At 37.1% G+C, this 18,698-nt stretch overlaps 1 protein-coding gene across 1 annotated transcript; it reads left to right on the top strand.

Moving 5' to 3' along the window:
- The first annotated feature begins 4,271 nt into the window (after positions 1–4,271).
- Positions 4,272–4,667, top strand: LOC138875343 (uncharacterized). Its single transcript, XM_070154168.1, has one exon. The coding sequence runs from the start codon at positions 4,272–4,274 to the stop codon at positions 4,665–4,667; it is 396 nt and encodes a 131-aa protein (XP_070010269.1).
- The last annotated feature ends 14,031 nt before the right edge of the window (positions 4,668–18,698 follow it).

Here is an 18,698-nt window from a genome sequence, read left to right as displayed (position 1 = left end):
GGGTAATTGAGAGAGAAGGGAAAGGGTTCTAGAGAAGAGTTTGGCGGGTAGGGGTCATGCGTTAAGACAACATTAAGGGGAGGACTGATGAGTTCCTGGCCATCGGATAGTGATCAATGGACGGTGGAGATCAATTAAACCAAAGGCGTCGTTTAGGAGTCTCTTGAAGACCAACCGAAATGGATCGGGTATGGGCTAATCGAAAAGCGTCGTTTAGGAGTCTCAAAGTCACATCCCCCCTCAAAATAGATTTAGGTTGGCTTTTATATGAGTTGGGGGCGTCTTGGGGCCGAAATAACCGAGTCCTAGTTGAAACAGGACATCTTCATATTTTGAGCATCCAGGGCAACGTGGGGCGCTGGCCCTGGCGCTCAGCTTCCTAAACATTCTGTAAATTGCGCCACAGGCTGCCAGTGGCCCTCAAATTTCACTTTCACCTTTTCTTCCCAAATTCGCTCAAATTCATGCCCTTTCGTCCCAAATTGCATCCGAATGATTCCTATACATAAAAATACCATAAATTAGCACAAATCATCATATTATACATCTCCAATTTTTGATACATGAGCAAAATGTGAGGCAATATATATTAAAATATGCATACATTAAGTCAATTATCAATACTCCATACTTAGACTCTTGCTCGTCCTCGAGCAATGGAACTATATTAACAACCGAAAATGTACTTATCACTGTGAAAGAGCACTTCACGAGTAATTCAATCAAACACCCTACCTTTGGACTATGATTAATATCGTCAATAAAGCAGAACATACAATTTCACATTCTTCTCGTTTTTAAACTAGCCCAAGTATACTTGATTATAGGCTAAAAACTCGTATTTTAATCGTTGTAACAACACTTTAATTATTGTATTTTACAAAGGTTTGAGATTAAATGATAATGAATTGTACTAAATTCATGCTTTATGCCTTGCAGGAAGCTAATCCGATTAAGAAATAAATTTCGGATGAATTTGATTGATTTGGGGCTTTGAAGTCTGATTAAAAGCTAAATAAATCAAGTCGGGATCGTGTTCGGAGGTCGCAAAGCAAGCCCGGATAGCAAAATAAATGAAAAAATGAAGCAGCGCAAATATTTGCACTGTTGCGCCGCGTGGGGCGCCGCGGCAGTGCAAAGTTTTGTGCTGCATTGTTTTGCTCCTTTAAAATGTATTCTGCCTTTGTCCAATCAATGTACGCGTCTCACGAGGCATCGTGTGGGGCGCCGCGGACGTGTAAAAATCGTAGAACTACTCTATTTCGGGCTTAAAAGGGCATAATTATCCCCTTCATACACGATTAAAAAGGCAAAAGCAGTGCCATTATTGAGGACTAGACCTATTTTGAGGGAGAAAAAGAAGAGGAAATCCATGGGGGAAGATCAAAATCAAGAGGATACAACACTTTGGAGCAAGGATTGAAAGAGTTTTTCTAAACCTTCTTCTAGTAGTTATTTATTTTATGTTTAAGACTTATATTGTTGATGTTTCTATAGTTATGAGTAGCTAAAAACCCAAATATTCTGGGGTTATGGGTGTTAGATGATTATGTTGTTTGAAGCTTAAGTTGATGATCTTGAATCTATCGTTAAGGGTTGTTTATTTGATTTTGCTGTTAATTATTTTACTGTGTAGCTAACAGTGAAATACTATTTACGAATCTTGAGTTAAACTTGGAAAAGGAATTTTTTGATTGCATATAGAATCAAATAGAACAAGATCTGAATCCTGGGCATCAGGTGAAAGATTCACGATTAAGATAGAACTATACTTAATTGCCTTGTTTGGTTGAAAAATAGGAATTGTAAATGCATTTGAGTTAATATTGATGCCATAGAAATATAGGTGTTAATTTAACTTGAATAGGTGCATAAGAATTCGACAGATTCTTATGGATATTATCAACCCTATAATCAATAACCCGGATAATTCAATAAATCATTTTTAAGCTAAAAACGTAGCATGATCTCTAGCAAGCCCATAAGCCCGAAATATCTCTTTTATTAATTGTTAAAAGAAAATTGCATAAGTGGCGTAGCAACTTTGTGTGGTATTATTGTTTGATTACTAATTAAATTGTAAATCGGTTAGTTAAAGTGTTTTGTGATGAATTAGCTTGAATCGATAATTGTTTGAGTTTGCATCAGTAGATAAGTTGAACACAAGTCCTCGTGGGAACGATACTTTACTTATTACTATATTACTTGAAGATCGCGTACACTTGCGTAAGTGTTTTGGTTGCAACAAGTTTTTGGCGCTGTTGCTGGGGACTTGAAAATTAGCTACTTGACTGAGTTAAGCTTTTATCAGCTATTGGTTTAAGTATTAATTTTCAGTTCACTTTGTTTGTGTCACACAGGCTCTTCTCTTGAATGCGGAGGAGTAGAAGCACAAGCAATGTCTTCCATCTTGATCCTGAAACTGAAAGAACACTTCATAGAGCGAGGAATGAGTTGGAAGCTAGATACAAAACAGAAAGAGAGTTGGACATTTTAGTTCAACCACAACCAACAATGATGGCAGGTAATGGAGGGAGTCCGGTGATAGAAGCTGCAAGGCTAAATCTTGCTAATATGACCCAGGATATTGTCAAGCCTGATATCACTAGTCACTTTGAGCTTAAACAATACATGGTACAACTGATTCAGTCCACTAGGCAATATGTAGGTCTATCTCATGATGACCCGCAGAGACACATTCAGAATTTTTTGGAAATTACGGATACTTACAACTATCCAAATGTTTCCAAGGACTATGTTAGGCTGACCTTGTTTCCTTTTTCATTGTTGGGAGAAATTAAAGAATGGTTGCAGAAGGAGCCTGCTAATTCAATCCATACTTGGGATGATTTAGCAAAGAAATTCTTAATCAAATTTTTCCCCACTAAAAAGACAAAGTCTTTGCGAAGCCAAATTCTTGGGTTTCAACAACGAGATGGTGAAACTCTTTGCCAAGCTTGGGAAAGATACAAGAAACTACTCCGAGACTGTCCACATCATTGTCAAACTGATGAGGTATTTGGCCATACTTTTGTTGATGGATTAGATGAGACTTCAAAAATGAATCTTAATTCAGCTTGTGGAGGTAGTTGCCTGGCGAGACCATATAGTGAAATACTACTTCTGCTAAACAACTTCACTGCTAATGATAAAAATTGGCAAGGTGAGGGAGAACCAAGGAGAGCAATGAAACAGAAAGTAGTAGGGGTACTTGATTTTGATGACTTATCCGCCATAAGAGTAGATATAGCAAAATTGGCAAATCAAATGAATTGAATGACACTGAACCAGACACAAAAAATGCAACATGTTCAGCAAATGTCGATTTGTTGTGAAATGTGTGGTGACAATCACATGAGTGACATGTGCCCAACGAATCCTGAATCTATTTATTATGTGGGCCAACAAAGCAGAGGTTCGATGAACCAACATGCACAATATGGGAACACTTACAATGAAAATTGGAGGAATCATCCTAATTTCTCTTGGGGTGGAAATCAATCAAATCAGAATCAATATAGACCCCAAGGAAATTTTAATCAACCTCAAAGGCCACCCCAGTAGGTAGAAGAAAGTACAAATGATTTGTTGAAGAAATTGTTGCATGACAATTAACAACTCCGAACTGATTTCAGAAATCTTGAGAGACAAATGGGACAGCTAGCTGCAAATTAAAACACTAGACCTGCAAATGCTCTTCCAAGTGATACATAGAAAAATCCGCAAGTTAGTGCAATTACACTTAGAACTGGAAGGGAATTAGAAGAAGTTCCAATGAAGAGAAAAGACAAGCCTATACCTGAGGGTGAATTGATTCCCAAATCAACACAGGAAGCAAAGAAAGATGATACAGTTTCAGTGCCTGTGAATGTTCCAAGGACACCACCACCTTTTCCACAAAGATTGCAGAAAAAGAATGATGATCGCATGTTTAACAAATTTCTCTCTATGTTGAGTCAGATTTAATTGAATATTCCGTTGGTAGATGCGATTCGTGATATTCCAAAGTATGCCAAGTACATAAAAGATATTGTGGCTAACAAGAGTAGATTGACTGAATTCGAAACTATTGCACTTACTGAGGAGTGCACTTCAAGGGTCCAAAATAAGCTTTCTCAAAAGCTTAAGGATCTTGGCAGCTTTACTATCCCTGTGAGAATAGGAAATGTTGATGTAGGCCATGCACTTTGTGATTTGGGACCAAGCATAAATTTGATGTCATTGTCTTTGTACAAAAAATTGGGTTTGGGACTCCAAAACCCACCACTGTGATGTTGCAATTAGCAGACAGGTTCATAGCTTACCCGGAAGGGGTGATTGAAGATGTGCTGCTGAAAATTAGGAAATTTATTTTCTCGGCTGATTTCATTATCTTGGATTTCGAAGCAGATGAAAAAGTTCCTATTATATTGAGAAGACCTCTCTTGGCTACAGGTGATGCTATAATTAAGGTAAGAGAAGGAAAAATGATCATGAGAGTTGACAATGAGGAAGCTGTATTTAATGTATACAAAGCAATTCAACTTCCTCGCCATTATGAAGAATTGTTTATGATATCTGTCATGGAGATGGATGAGCAATTTATTGGCCCAAGTGTATATTTGAAGGATTCTTTAGAGAAAGCAATCATGTTGTTCGAGAGTTTGGAGATTAATGATGAGGTTTAAGAGATGAAGCATATTTTGAATGCATCATGCGAATATATGAAAGGTTTACATCCCTTTGAACCTTTGAACATGCCAAATGGTCCTCCTCCAAAGCCATCAATTGAAGAAGTTCCAAAATTATAATTAGAGCCTTTACCTTCTCACCTTCATTACGCTTATTTGGGTAGTTCTGATACGTTACCTATTATTATTTCTTCTGACTTGTCTGAATTGTAGGAGCAAAAATTGTTGAGAGTACTACATGAGCATAAAAGAGCAATTGGGTGGAAATGTCTAACATAAGAGGTATTAGTCCAGCTTTTTGCATGCATAAAATTCTCATGGATGAGGGACACAAGCCAAGCATAGAACAACAACGCCGCCTGAATCCCAACATGAAAGAGGTGGTAAGAAAATAAGTGATTAAATGGCTTGATGCAGGTATTGTATTTCCAATCTCTGATAGCAAATGGGTAAGTCCAGTCCAATGTGTTCCAAAGAGGGGAGGAATGACTGTAGTGACAAATGAAAACAATGATCGAATTCCCATTCGAACTGTTACTGGGTGGAGGATTTGCATAGATTATAAAAAATTGAATAATGCCACCCAAAAAGACCATTTTCCTCTCCCCTTTATTGACCAAATGCTTGATAGATTAGCTGGGCAAGAATACTACCGTTTCTTGGATGGCTACTCGGGATATAATCAGATTGTTATAGCCCTAGAGGACCAAGAGAAGACCACATTTACATGTCTTTATGGGACATATGCATTTAAAAGAATGCCATTTGGTCTTTGCAATGCACCTACAACTTTTCAAAGGTGTATGATGGCTATTACTACTTATATGGTTGAAATATTTGTGGAAGTATTTATGGATGATTTTTCTGTATTTGGATGTTTTTTTGATGAATGTTTAATGAATCTTGACAAGGTGCTTGCTAGGTGCGAAGAAACAAATTTGGTACTATATTGGGAAAAATGTCATTTCATGGTAAGAGAAGTCATAGTCCTAGGACACAAAGTGTCCAAGAATGGATTGCAGGTGGATAAAGCAAAGGTGGAAGCAATTGAAAAATTACCTCCACCAACATCAGTTAAAGGCATTAGCTGTTTCTTGGGCCATGCAGGTTTTTATCATCGTTTCATTAAAGATTTTTCAAAAATTTCATCTTCTTTGTGCAGGCTTCTTGAGAAAGATACATCATTCAAGTTTGATGATGCTTGTCTAAAAGCATTTGATGAGCTGAAAAGAAGATTAGTTACTGCACCAATTATCATTCCTCCAGATTGAAAACTTCCATTTGAGTTGATGTGTGATGCAAGTGATATAGCCATTGAAGCTGTTTTGGGGCAGCGGAAGGAGAAAATCTTTTATTCCATTCACTATGCGAGCAGAACTCTTAATCCAGCTCAAATGAATTACACCGTTACTGAAAAAGAGTTACTCGCAGTAGTATGGGCATTTGATAAGTTCAGGTCCTATCTAGTGGGAACCAAATTCATAATTTACACAGATCACTCAACGATCATGTATTTATTTGTAAAGAAATATGCCAAGCCGAGGTTAATCCGATGGGTTCTTCTTTTGCAGGAATTTGATTTAGGGATTCGAGATCGAAAAGGGATAGAGAATCAGGTTGCAGATCACTTATTGAGGTTGGAAAATCGAGGCCATGTCACTGAAGGAGAATCAATCAAAGAAACATTTCCTGACGAATATTTGCTCGCCATCATTTCGGGTGAAACCCCATGGTATGCTGATTATGTGAATTTTATTGCAAGTGGGGGTGACTCCACCAGAATTCACAGCTGATCATAGAAGAAGATTCTTACATGATGTGAGATTCTACATATGGGACGAGCCTTTTCTATACAAATAATGCGCAGATCAATTGGTAAGAAGGTGTGTCCCTGAGGAGGAAATGAATGCAATATTGCATGACTGTCATTGTTCTCTTTATGGAGGTCGTCATGGTAGAGATAGAACTGCACAAACGGTTTTGCAATCAGGTTTTTAATGGCCAAAATTGTTTAAAGATGCACATGCTTTTGTTAAAAATTATGACAGGTGTCAAAGAACAGGTACAATTAGGAAGAGGAACGAGATGCCTTTGCAAAATATTTTGGCATTAGAGCTCTTTGATGTTTGGGGAATTGATTTCATGGGATCATTTCTATATTCTAATGGGCACAGATACATTTTATTTGCAGTCGATTATGTGTCTAAGTGGGTTGAGGCCATTGCTCTTCCTACTAATGATGCGAAGGTAGTGGTAAGTTTCGTAAAGAAGCACATTTTCACACGTTTTGGAACTCCAAGGGTGTTGATAAGTGATGGAGGAACACACTTTTGCAATAAATTGTTGAAAAATATTCTAGCAAAATATGGGGTAAGACACAAGGTTGCCACTGCATACCACCCTCAAATGAGTGGTCAAGTTGAAGTGTCAAACAGGGAGGTAAAACAGATTTTGGAGAAAACAGTGAGTGCAAATAGAAAAGATTGGTCCGGTAAGTTAGAAGATGCATTGTGGGCTTACCGAACTGCATACAAGACTCCAATAGGTACTTCTCCGTACAGGTTGGTTTATGGAAAGGCATCTCATTTGCCTGTTGAGCTAGAACACAAAGCTTATTGGGAAATCAAAAATCTAAATATGGATATGGACTTAGCCGGTGAAAAAAGGATGCTATAACTCAATGAACTTGATGAGTTTCGATTGCATGCTTATGAAAATGCCAAGTTATATAAAGAAAAGACCAATAGGTGGCATGACAAGCACATCCAACATTGTGAGTTTGAGCCGGGTCAAGAAGTTCTCTTGTTTAATTAAAGTCTAAAGCTTTTTCCTGGAAAGCTTAAGTCCCAATGGGCAGGCCCTTTCGTTGTGGTAAGTGTAACTCCTCATGGAACAGTTGAATTGCGGGACATAAATTCAAGTGGTACATTCTTGGTGAATGGGCAGCGAGTAAAATACTATTGGGGTGGTGATATTAAACGTCACAAGACCTCGATAGATTTGGTTGATGCATGATGAAGTGTTGAGTCGTGCCGCGACGTTAAATTAGGCACTTGTTGGGAGATAACCCAATGACTAACATCACTAACTTTTAATTGTAGTTTAGAAATATTAGATTTTAGATGTTATAATGTTTTTAGTCAGCTGAAAGCATGAATTTGGCATAAAATCAGTGTACATTGATGTAGAGGGTGAATTGTGAGCTAAAAAATCGAAAAATGGGCTAACTCTGTGAAAAATTAGCCTACTGTTTCGCATGGGGCATCGTGCCACACACCGCGCCAGGTAAAATTGCACAGACGAGCCAGAATGCAAAATTGTCGGAGCAGTTGGAAATTTTGGCCTGCCGTGACGCGGGGGGCCATTTTATTTTAAAAAATTAATTTTTTTAATAAACCTTTTAATATCTGAAACCCCTTCCCCTTATTTCATTATTTCACTTCCCAAACTCTCTTCTCCTCCAAAACTAAACTCAAAAACCCTAACCAACTAATTTCACTCAAAAATCCATCCACAAATTCTTCTTCTTCTTGCAAGGTAAGTAGTCTCTTCTCCCTTTTCCTTCAAACTAGTAGTATTTCATTTATTTATTTCCTTCTACTTTCAAATATATTTGTATAAACCCTAGCAAGAATTGTGTTCATAGTTTTCTTTTAGTTTCTTATGTTAATATTATTAAAAATAGCATTAGAAACTTAGAATGTATATTCTTTTTGTGGTTATGGAGGACTTGAAGGTGTGTTGAGGTGAAATGAGTTGAATTTCTTGTTGAAGATTGTTAAAGGGTGTACTAATCTGAAAGTGCATATTGGTAAGATTTGAATTTCTTGTTGAAGATTGTCAAATTCTTCTTATAGTTATGATGAGAGGCATATTGGTGTTGTTGATATGGTGATTATGCCTCTTATGAAGTTGAAATTCTAAGAATAAAAGCCATGCTTACAATGTTTTTGTTAAAATGTCCAAGTGACATAAAATTGAACAATGTTGCAAATTGAGAAACAAATTGCATTGTGAGATGTTATTATTAATAACAACTATAACATTAGGCCAATCCATGATTTTTCGCTTTCTTTATGTAAAAATGAAATGTAAGATTCATGCTAATGTGCCTATGTAGTATATTTTGTATATAAATTTTGAATTTTGTAAAATAGACTAATTTCTTTTTATGTTTATGATTAATATTAATTTAGCTTAATTTTGTTTTAATTTTTTTTATGTTTAATATTAATATAGCTTGTAAAATCTAGCTTAGTTTTTGATTTTTAATTTATTTTTAAATTATTGTAATTGTCTCTAATGTTGGGTAAGTCGATAAACATTATATCATTTTAAATGAAGAATAGGGTAGTCTGGATCCCTGTTACATGCTAAGTGTCAACATAATGATACCATAAGTGTGGGGTATTTACTCCACTTGCTATTAAACTGATTTTGTGTCTTTTTAACTAATATATCATGTTGTGTAGGTATAATGTCTCGGCGCCCAAGCAAAAGATCAAATGCTAGCCTATCTGAGGCTGCATCTACTAGCCGACGTGGAGGTAGCAAGGCACCACCTCCGGCACCAGTTGAGGAGGAAGAGGAACACTTTGACCCTGATGTAGATGAGGTGCCAGAGTGCAAATATGGCATCAGGGCTATTCCAGCCCATACAATACAATGGTTCCAATCCTTTGTCCCTGCTGTGCCACCAACCCCAGAAGTTGCTATAGATGAAGCAAAGCTTTCCCCTAAGTATAATGCCATATATACTAACATTCGAGCTTTAGGTTTTGAAGGGTTGTTTCGCCAAGGTGATAGTGTGAACATCAACTTGGTAAAAGAATTTTATGCCAATTGGCAACCAGGCGGTGATTTAGATGCCATCTATCAAGTCAGGGTCAGAAATAGAGTGAACCCATTTTCATCAAAAGTCATAAATCAAATAATGGGTTTCACTGAACATTCACATAAGCTGTTCCAGAGGTTTGTGCATAGACCAGATTACCCAAACATATGCAGACAGCTATGTGGTGAAGATTCCTTTGCCTTGTGGACTAGAGACTCAAATGAGTGTCACAAGGAAATGAAAAAAGGAACATTCCAGTGTCCTACATGAGTCATTTTGAAGATAATAAATGCCAAAATCATGCCATCACAAAGTGATACAGACTTATCAAAACTAAAGGTTTGCTTGATTTATGCATTTTTAACAAGAATGCAGGTGGATATTGGGAAAATTATGCTGGAACACATGTCAAAGGTGAGACCTTTTCGGGGACGCCGCCTACACTATCCGAGTATGATTACTCGGTTATTACGAACACACTTCATTGAAGAAAAGTATCACTATTATCGGCGGATAGAAGTAACATATCCTATTTGGGCGCTTGATGTCACGACTATGATAGATCCGCCTACAGCTACACTTAATCCCGATCAAAGGTTTGTCCAGGTGGAAGAGACTTTGCAGATATTATTTGCTGACCTTCGCCTTCACTCTTCTAGAGGGGAAGTGAACTTGGAAGAGTTACAACAAAATCACCCTCTATCTCCTTTCACACAACAGTGGTTAGGAATGGCTCAGCATGGACAAATCCCACCGGATGAAGATGTGAACTCTATTCCCTCAGATGACGAGGAATATTTGTGCACCTTTGAGGATGACGATGCTCAGGCCAATGGCCTTAGGGAGTCTTTTATGATCTTTTTGCATTAGGGACAATGTTAGTTTTTAAGTGTGGGGTGACTTGCCCCTATTGTAATGTACTTACTTTTGTATTTTTTAGTATTTTTGGTTGTTTGATTTTTTTTTTGACTGTTAAACCTTTTGGTTTGGTAGACTATAGTGTTTGTAGGTAAGGAATAGTACTAATTTTGATTTTGGTTCCCTACGATGGATTTTCTTGAGGGAAATAAAGTTGAAATTTGAAAAAAATTGCATTTTATTTCAGTTTAGTATATGCTAGTTTTGGTTTAATTTAAAAATTTCCCCTTGGTTTTTCTTTATGCCACGGTTCTTTTCCAGGGGTGTATTTGAACCGGGTGTAGTGTAATTTCTTTTTTATTTCAATTGAATAAAAAGTTCCTAACTTACAGAGTTAATCTCTTCAAATGCACATGCTTTAGAAGTTATATGTACCTTATTTGTCATGTTCAAATCTCAGTTCCTGATTCTAAAGTAAGTGCCTTAAATTGTGTATTTATAACTATGCTTAACTTCTTTGACTAGAGAGTCGAGAAAGATCCAAGCTTGAGTGAGTTGTGTGCCAATGTGTGAGTAAGGATTGCTAAAATATTCTGTGTATAATAGTTGATATCTAGAACTTGCCCTCAAGTGTTTGCAAAGCGAAATAGTAGCATTATTCAGTTTAGGAGATGATATAGGCATTTCTTTGTTGAACCAGTTTGATAATTATTTCCACCTAATTGTATATAACTTAGTCAAACCTTTTGAGTCGTTAATCCTATTTCTTTGGCACCCACGTTATAAACCTTATCAATTTATGTAAATATATCAGTTGTTTGAACCTCTATCTCTCATGAGCACTTAATGTTGTTTTAATGTTGAAGAAGTTGAGAAGAGATTGGTTGGTTTATTTTAAAAAAAGAGTGATGTATATAATTCATATATATATATATATATATATATATATATATATATATAGGGGATGAATTTTCATTAGTAACATTCCCTAACTTGTGGTGCTTAAAGAGAATGGGATTTCTTGTTATTATGTAAAACCTTAAAAAAGTTTGGAGATGGTTTAACACAAGAGTAATGCTGAAATTGTAAAATGAAATGGTATATGTATGAAGTGCTCAAAGAGATGTAGCTACTACATTCTATATTTATCACACTCTTCCTCAACCTGCATTACAACCAATTAAAGTCTTATTTGATATTTGATTGAATAAGCTCAATTAGTAGAGTATTACACTAGGGGCAAGTATATGGTATGTCAGCTGTTGCACATGAATTTCAATTTTGAGAGTGAGTTAATTCTTCCTATTTTGAGTTCCTAAATATTTGTGAATACTATGTTGAGAGGAACTAGTCTATATTAGTTGTGGGAGGGCACATGATTTGTGAAAGCAAGGAAACATTTTGACCTTTGTGTTAGACTAAGTAAGCAAGTTATGAAAATGCGCGGCACTTATGAGTCATGTCTTGAGGTTGAACTATTATGAATTTGTACTTAAGTGTCGGCATGTGTTGTTAGAGAAATTGTTTAATAAAAAGTTCGTCCTTATGTGAAATGTAGGTCAATTGCTCGAGGACGAACAATGGTTTAAGTGTGGGGTGTTGATCATAGGCTAGAAACTCGTGTTTTAGTCGTTGTAACAATACTTTAATTATTGCATTTTACAAAGGTTTGAGCTTAAATGATAATGAATTGTACTAAATTCATGCTTTATGCCATGCAGGAAGCTAATCCGACTTAAGAAATAAATTTGGGATGAATTTGATTGATTTGGGGCTTTGAAGTCTGAGTAAAAGCTAAATAAATCATGTCAGGATCGTGTTCGGGGGTCGCAAAGCAAGCCCAGATAGCAAAACAAATGAAAAAACGAAGCAGCGCAATTATTTGCACTGTCGCGCCGCGACAGTGCAAAGTTTTTTGCTGCATTGTTTTGCTCCGTTAAAATGTATTCTGCCTCTGTCCAATCCATATATGCGTCGCACGAGGCATCGTGTGGGGCACCGCAGACGTGTAAAAATTGCATAACTACTCTACTTCAGTCTAAAAGGGCATATTTGTCAAAACCCCTTCCTACATGAATAAAAAGGCAAAAGCAGTGCCATTATTGAGGACCAAACCTGTTTTGAGGGAGAAAAAGAAGAGGAAATTCATTGGGGAAGATCAAAATCAAGAGGAGACAACACTTTGGAGCAAGGATTGAAAGAGTTTTTCTAAACCTTCTTCTAGTAGTTATTTATTTTATGTTTAAGACTTATATTGTTTATGTTTGTATAGTTATGAGTAGCTAAAAGCCCAAATATTCTGGGGTTATGGGTTTTAGATGAGTATGTTGTTTGAAGCTTAAGTTGATGATCTTGAATTTATCGTTAAGGGTTGTTTATTTGATTCTGCTGTTAATTATTTTACTACGTAGCTAACAGTGAAATACTATTTATGAATCTTGAGTTAAACTTGAAAAAGGAAATTCTTGATTGCATACAGAATCAAATAGAACAAGATCTGAATCCTGAGCATCGGGTGAAAGATTCGCGATTAAGATAGAACTATACTTAATTGCCTTGTTTGGTTGAAAAATAGGAATTGTAAATGAATTTGAGTTAATATTGATGCCATAGAAATACAGGTGTTAATTTAACTTGAATAGGTGCATAAGAATTCGACAGATTCTTATGGATATTGTAAACCCTATAATCAATAACCCGGATAATTCAATAAATCATTTTTAAGCTAAAAACGTAGCATGATCTCTAGCAAGCCCATAGCCCCGGAATATCTCTCTTATTAATTGTTAAAAGAAAATTGCATAAGTGGCGTAATAACTTTGTGTGGTATTATTGTTTAATTACTAATTAAATTATAAATTGGTTATTTAAAGTGTTTTGTGATGAATTAGCTTGAATCGATAATTGTTTGAGTTTGCATCAGTCGATAAGTTGATCACAAGTCCTCGTGGGAATGATACTTTACTTATTACTATATTACTTGAAGATTGAGTACACTTGCGTGAGTGTTTTGGTCGCAACAATACTCAATGTTATTCAACCAACTCAAGCAACCTCTTCACAACCACCTTACTTCAAGTGATGACTCGTTGTCACTAAGCATCCTGAACTCACGCACTCACCCAACAAAAGAAAGTGTATAACATCACTAATTCGTCATGAGACCAAGCACTCTCACCACAAACAAAAGAGTGAATATAAAAGTAGTCCATACATTCAAATATGTCATTGAACATAAATTAAGGACATCACACAATTGAACAACTTTCACTCACTCTCACAAAAAATTCATGTGCATCCCGTGGTCTTACCATAAGCTTATCTGTAGTGTACATCTCTACTAATCTAAGCTAGCTAAATCTAGGATCAATTGGGACTTTAAGGTTGTAGTGTTAGGCTAAGGGACGGATAGGATTCATTTAGCATAGTGACTAACCCGCCTAAGCACTTTAATACACTACACCCATAATCAAGCACATTTTATTTTCAACCCATTCACTTGTCATGCATCATATATAAAATAACATTCTTTTCAATTAAGCACCTTTGTGGTCTCACTAGCACGCGTTAGAAGGATTAGGAGGTGTGTGTCTTTCTACATTATTTTAACTTTTATTTGCTTTTTCTTGCAAAAATTTTCCTCTCTTTGGCTTTTTTTCACACACTCCATACATTGAAGTTCATAGGCTAGTGACCTTCTTTCACAATATTAGTGCACCTTAAGGGCCCTTCCATGATACTTTACTTATTACTATATTACTTGAAGATTGAGTACACTTGCGTGAGTGTTTTGGTCGCAACAATACTCAATGTTATTCAACCAACTCAAGCAACCTCTTCACAACCACCTTACTTCAAGTGATAACTCGTTGTCACTAAGCATCCTGAACTCACGCACTCACCCAACAAAAGAAAGTGTATAACATCACTAATTCGTCATGAGAACAAGCGCTCTCACCACAAACAAAAGAGTGAATATAAAAGTAGTCCATACATTCAAATATGTCATTGAACATAAATTAAGGACATCACACAATTGAACAACCTTCACTCACTCTCACAAAAAATTCATGTGCATCCCGTGGTCTTACCATAAGCTTATCTGTAGTGTACATCTCTACTAATCTAAGCTAGCTAAATCTAGGATCAATTGGGACTTTAAGGTTGTAGTGTTAGGCTAAGGGATGGATAGGAATTATTTAGCATAGTGACTAACCCGCCTAAGCACTTTAATACACTACACCCATAATCAAGCACATTTTATTTTCAACCCATTCACTTGTCATGCATCATATATAAAATAACCTTCTTTTCAATTAAGCACCTTTGTGGTCTCACTAGCACTCGTTAGAAGGATTAGGAGGTGTGTGTCTTTCTACATTATTTTAACTTTTATTTACTTTTTCTTGCAAAATTTTTCCTCTCTTTGGCTTTTTTTCACACACTCCATACATTGAAGTTCATAGGCTAGTGACCTTCTTTCACAATATTAGTGCACCTTAAGGGCCCTTCCATGGTTCCACTAGAAATACACTCCCCAATCTCTCACCTTTCCTCTTTTACTTAGGAGGTAAAGGTTCAACAATGTTGAATTAAGAACAAAGTAGGAATACAACTGGTATTGTGGGTGCCAAGGAAGTGGTCATTAGGCTCTAAGGGGCTAGAAACAAGAAAATTGTATTTGTCAATGACAAGAACCTTTATGGTCAAGCATGAAGCGCCTATGTTATTTCCTAGACTATCACAACTTAATGATTTCGCATTGTCACACGGGGAAAGTTCTAGACTACACAGGATAGCACAAAATATCAACAATCCTTACACACGTGGCACTTGACTCACTCAAGACGGTTATGTGCGACTCTCAAGTCAAGCAAGCATAACAAGTTGAGAATTTTTAAGCAACAATGCACTTGGTGGCATACAAGTCAACTAACTTAGAAAAAAAGTGTCAAAGAGTAGGCTACTTACTTTACTTGGGCATTACAGTTTAAATTAAATATGCAGTAAGATAGAGTGCATGCCATAATTTAGCTAATTAGACCATGTTAGTGTTAAACTAAGCTAAAAATTAATTAAAAAAAACAAAACAATAACACTAATTTTTTTTTATACAATTACAATTCAAGGAGTATTCTCCCACCCCACACTTAAATAATGCATAGTCCCCGATGCATAATAAATTCGAAACAGAGTAAGGTGAAAAGAAAGAACTCCTTGCTAGTCGGAGTCTGCCTCCTCAGGATGCCCCACCAGTTGTGGCTATGGGCTCATTATCATCACCTAAGGGTAGCAAAGACATTGGCCCCGTAACTTCATCATCATCTACATCCTCATCATCTGATCCCTTGTGAGTGTTTTCATACTCAGACGGATGAATGGGACTGCCTGGTGTTATTCCCGACATCTCCTTGGAAGAAATGGAGAGGTCATTTCACAAGTGCATGCGCTCCTCATTAGATACCCCTAGTATGATCATTATAACATTGAGGGAATTGTAAAGGTACCTGTTGAAATTTTTGTCCCTCTCATTCCTAGCAGCCTGGGTAAGCTTGGATGTGGACTCTTGTAGGGATGTGACGTCTAGCAATGTCGTGGGTGCCTCCACTACCTAATCAAAGCTAGGGTACTCCAGTACCCCACGAGATAGCCTGTACTGTGTCAGGATGTTTCCAAAAAAGGAACCTTTTGTTCCTCCCTCCGAAACAGGTGCGGGCCATTTCCCCAAGCATGAGCTCACCCATATTTAGGGGTTGCCTAGTCATTAGAAAGTAGATCATGCACACTCGAGCTCAAGTTCACTCGTTGTTATGCTTAACGGGCATTAATCTAGCTTGCACAAAGTTCTACCATACCTTGGTCGTCTTGTTGAAGTCGAACTGGAGCATTTCAAGGTTAGAGTTTTGCTTAGTTTGTGTCCACTTTGCATTTGAATCAATGTCACAAAGTATGTGACGTACTACTTGGTAGCGTGGATTAGGGCTATCAACTCCCAAGAAATGACACAAGGCTTGCCTATCCATTGGAATTTTCTTTCCTCTGACCCATGACTTGTCCAAGGCCTTGTTCCAGTTGGCATATAACTCCCATTCCATGCTCTCATTTGCAGGGCTCAGACATTTGAGGAGCTTATCCATCTTCTTTTCTACTAATCTAGAAAGTACATATGGGAAGTTTCGTTCTAAGGCCTTTATATTAATCCCCATTTCTGAGACATATCTCCCATATGGAACAAAAGTAGCATGCCATTTGATGGTGTCATTTTGAACTAGTTCCACCCGAGGCCTTTGTGGCCTCGTCGACTCGCTAGCAACTTTCTTTCCCTTAGCTTGCCGGGAAGAACTCTCGCCTTGCTTGCATTTATTTGGAGGGGGGGCAGTAGTGGAGGACTTTCCAACTTCTTTTCCTTTAGCGGCATCGTCACAAGTCATAACAACCTACACATGATAAACATATAGATGAGAATGAATAAAGAAATTTCGCCTATGGTCATTGTGAGAGGAGAAAATGACTCCACACTTAAAACCGAATGCTATGTATAATCGAATCACAATATTGATTCAATGTGCACCAATGTGTCATCACAAGGCTATAGTTACTCAGACTTTGCTATGCCATACAATTAAAGTAGTCTAACATGGACGTAACATAACTATGGTGCAAGCAAGCAAAGCTATTGTTCACACTACTACACTAATATAATACACTAACTACAACTTACAAGAGTTTACAACAAGATACAATTCCCCCAAACACCCCACTCTCCGCCCAACCTCATATACAATTACACTCGGCTACTCAGACTTCACCGGTGTTCAATTTATTCTCTTAGGTATTTTAGCAAACACCTTATGGGCATCAATTTTGCTTCTTTCATTTAACAAATGATGGAACAAGGTGGTCCTCCCAAATTTCATGAAGTAGAGGGAATTATAGCGTAGTACTTAAAACCAAAATTCACAACCAATTTTTTTTGCACCAAATTTCGTGTTTAATAAGGACACCCACAATAACAATAAAGCATATTTAAGAGACTTAGGGGATTGGGGGTTGTTGGAGAAGGAAGACTAATATTACCCTAAGAAGTTTCAAAATGCAAAAAAAGAAATACATAGAAGAACGTACCTTTGAGTCTTGAGATGGAAGTGAGTAAGAAAGATTTATGAATTTGAAAACTTGATAGAAACCAAAGTCACAAGGAAGCAAAAGAGAGAGACGATGCTTGAGATTCTTTTCTGAGAAAAAGGGGTTATGGGTTTTAGCTATTTTAATTTAGGTGGGGGATGCGTTTAGGTAATTTGGTATGGGTTAGGTTGTGTATGTATATGGGTCATTAGGTTGGGTTATTTTGGTTAGGTAATTTACTTAAATACATAATCAAAAATAAAAATTGAAAAAATGAAATAAAATAAAATACACTTACCTAACCCCCCCGCCCAGCGCCCCACGCCGGGGCTGGCGTTGGGGATTTCAAACTTTCTGTAAAGTGTGCCCCCGGCAACATGGGGCGCTGACCTGGGTGCTTGTTTCTGCTATTTTTTCTATAAATAAAATCCTGACTGCTCGAGCACTCAATATATACATTACACACACCCCACACCATTCCCACATAGGATTTTTGAAACTACAAAGAAAATAAAAAAATTAGTCCACTCTAACTAGAAGAAAACAAAAAAAAAACTAAGCTACGAAAGTAGTAAAAATTGGTTTGCCTCCCAACGAGCACCTGATTTAATGTCGCGACACGACTCAACACGTTTTTAAGCATCGCCCAAGTCCATCGAGGTCTTTTGACATGCAATGTCACCACCCCAATAATGTTTTATTCTTTGGCCATATACCAAGAATTAAGGTACCACTTGAGCTCGTATCACACAGTTTCATAGCTCCATCAGGTCTAACACTTACCACAACGAAAGGACCTGTGCAACAAGACTTAAGATTTTCGGGGAAAAGCTTCAACCTCGAATTGAACAAGAGTACTTCTTGACCTGGCTCAAACTCTCGATGTTCGATGTGCTTGTCATGCCACCTCTTCATTTTTTCTTTATATAATTTGGCATTATCATATGCATGCAATCGAAACTCATCAAGCTCGTTGAGTTGCAACAACCTCTTCTCACCAGCTAAGTCCAAATCCATATTCAGCTTTTTAAGTGCCCAATAGGCTTTGTGTTCAAGATCGAAAGGGAAGTAGCACTCCTTTCTATAAACTAACTTATACGCAGAAGTACCTATGGGAGTCTTGTATGCAGTTCAATATGCCCATATTACGTCGTCCAACTTTCCGGCCCAGTCCTTTCTATTTCCACTTACTATTTTCTCCAGAATCTGCT

Source organism: Nicotiana sylvestris, chromosome 8 (assembly GCF_000393655.2).
Source record: "Nicotiana sylvestris chromosome 8, ASM39365v2, whole genome shotgun sequence".
Lineage (NCBI taxonomy): Eukaryota > Viridiplantae > Streptophyta > Magnoliopsida > Solanales > Solanaceae > Nicotiana > Nicotiana sylvestris.
Note: the sequence above shows the minus strand (reverse complement) of the source record. Positions and strands in the feature narration are given on the sequence as shown.

Coding starts and splice junctions, on each gene's coding strand:
- LOC138875343 (XM_070154168.1), top strand. CDS start 4,272: ATGTTGCAATTAGCAGACAGGTTCATAGCTTACCCGGAAGGGGTGATT.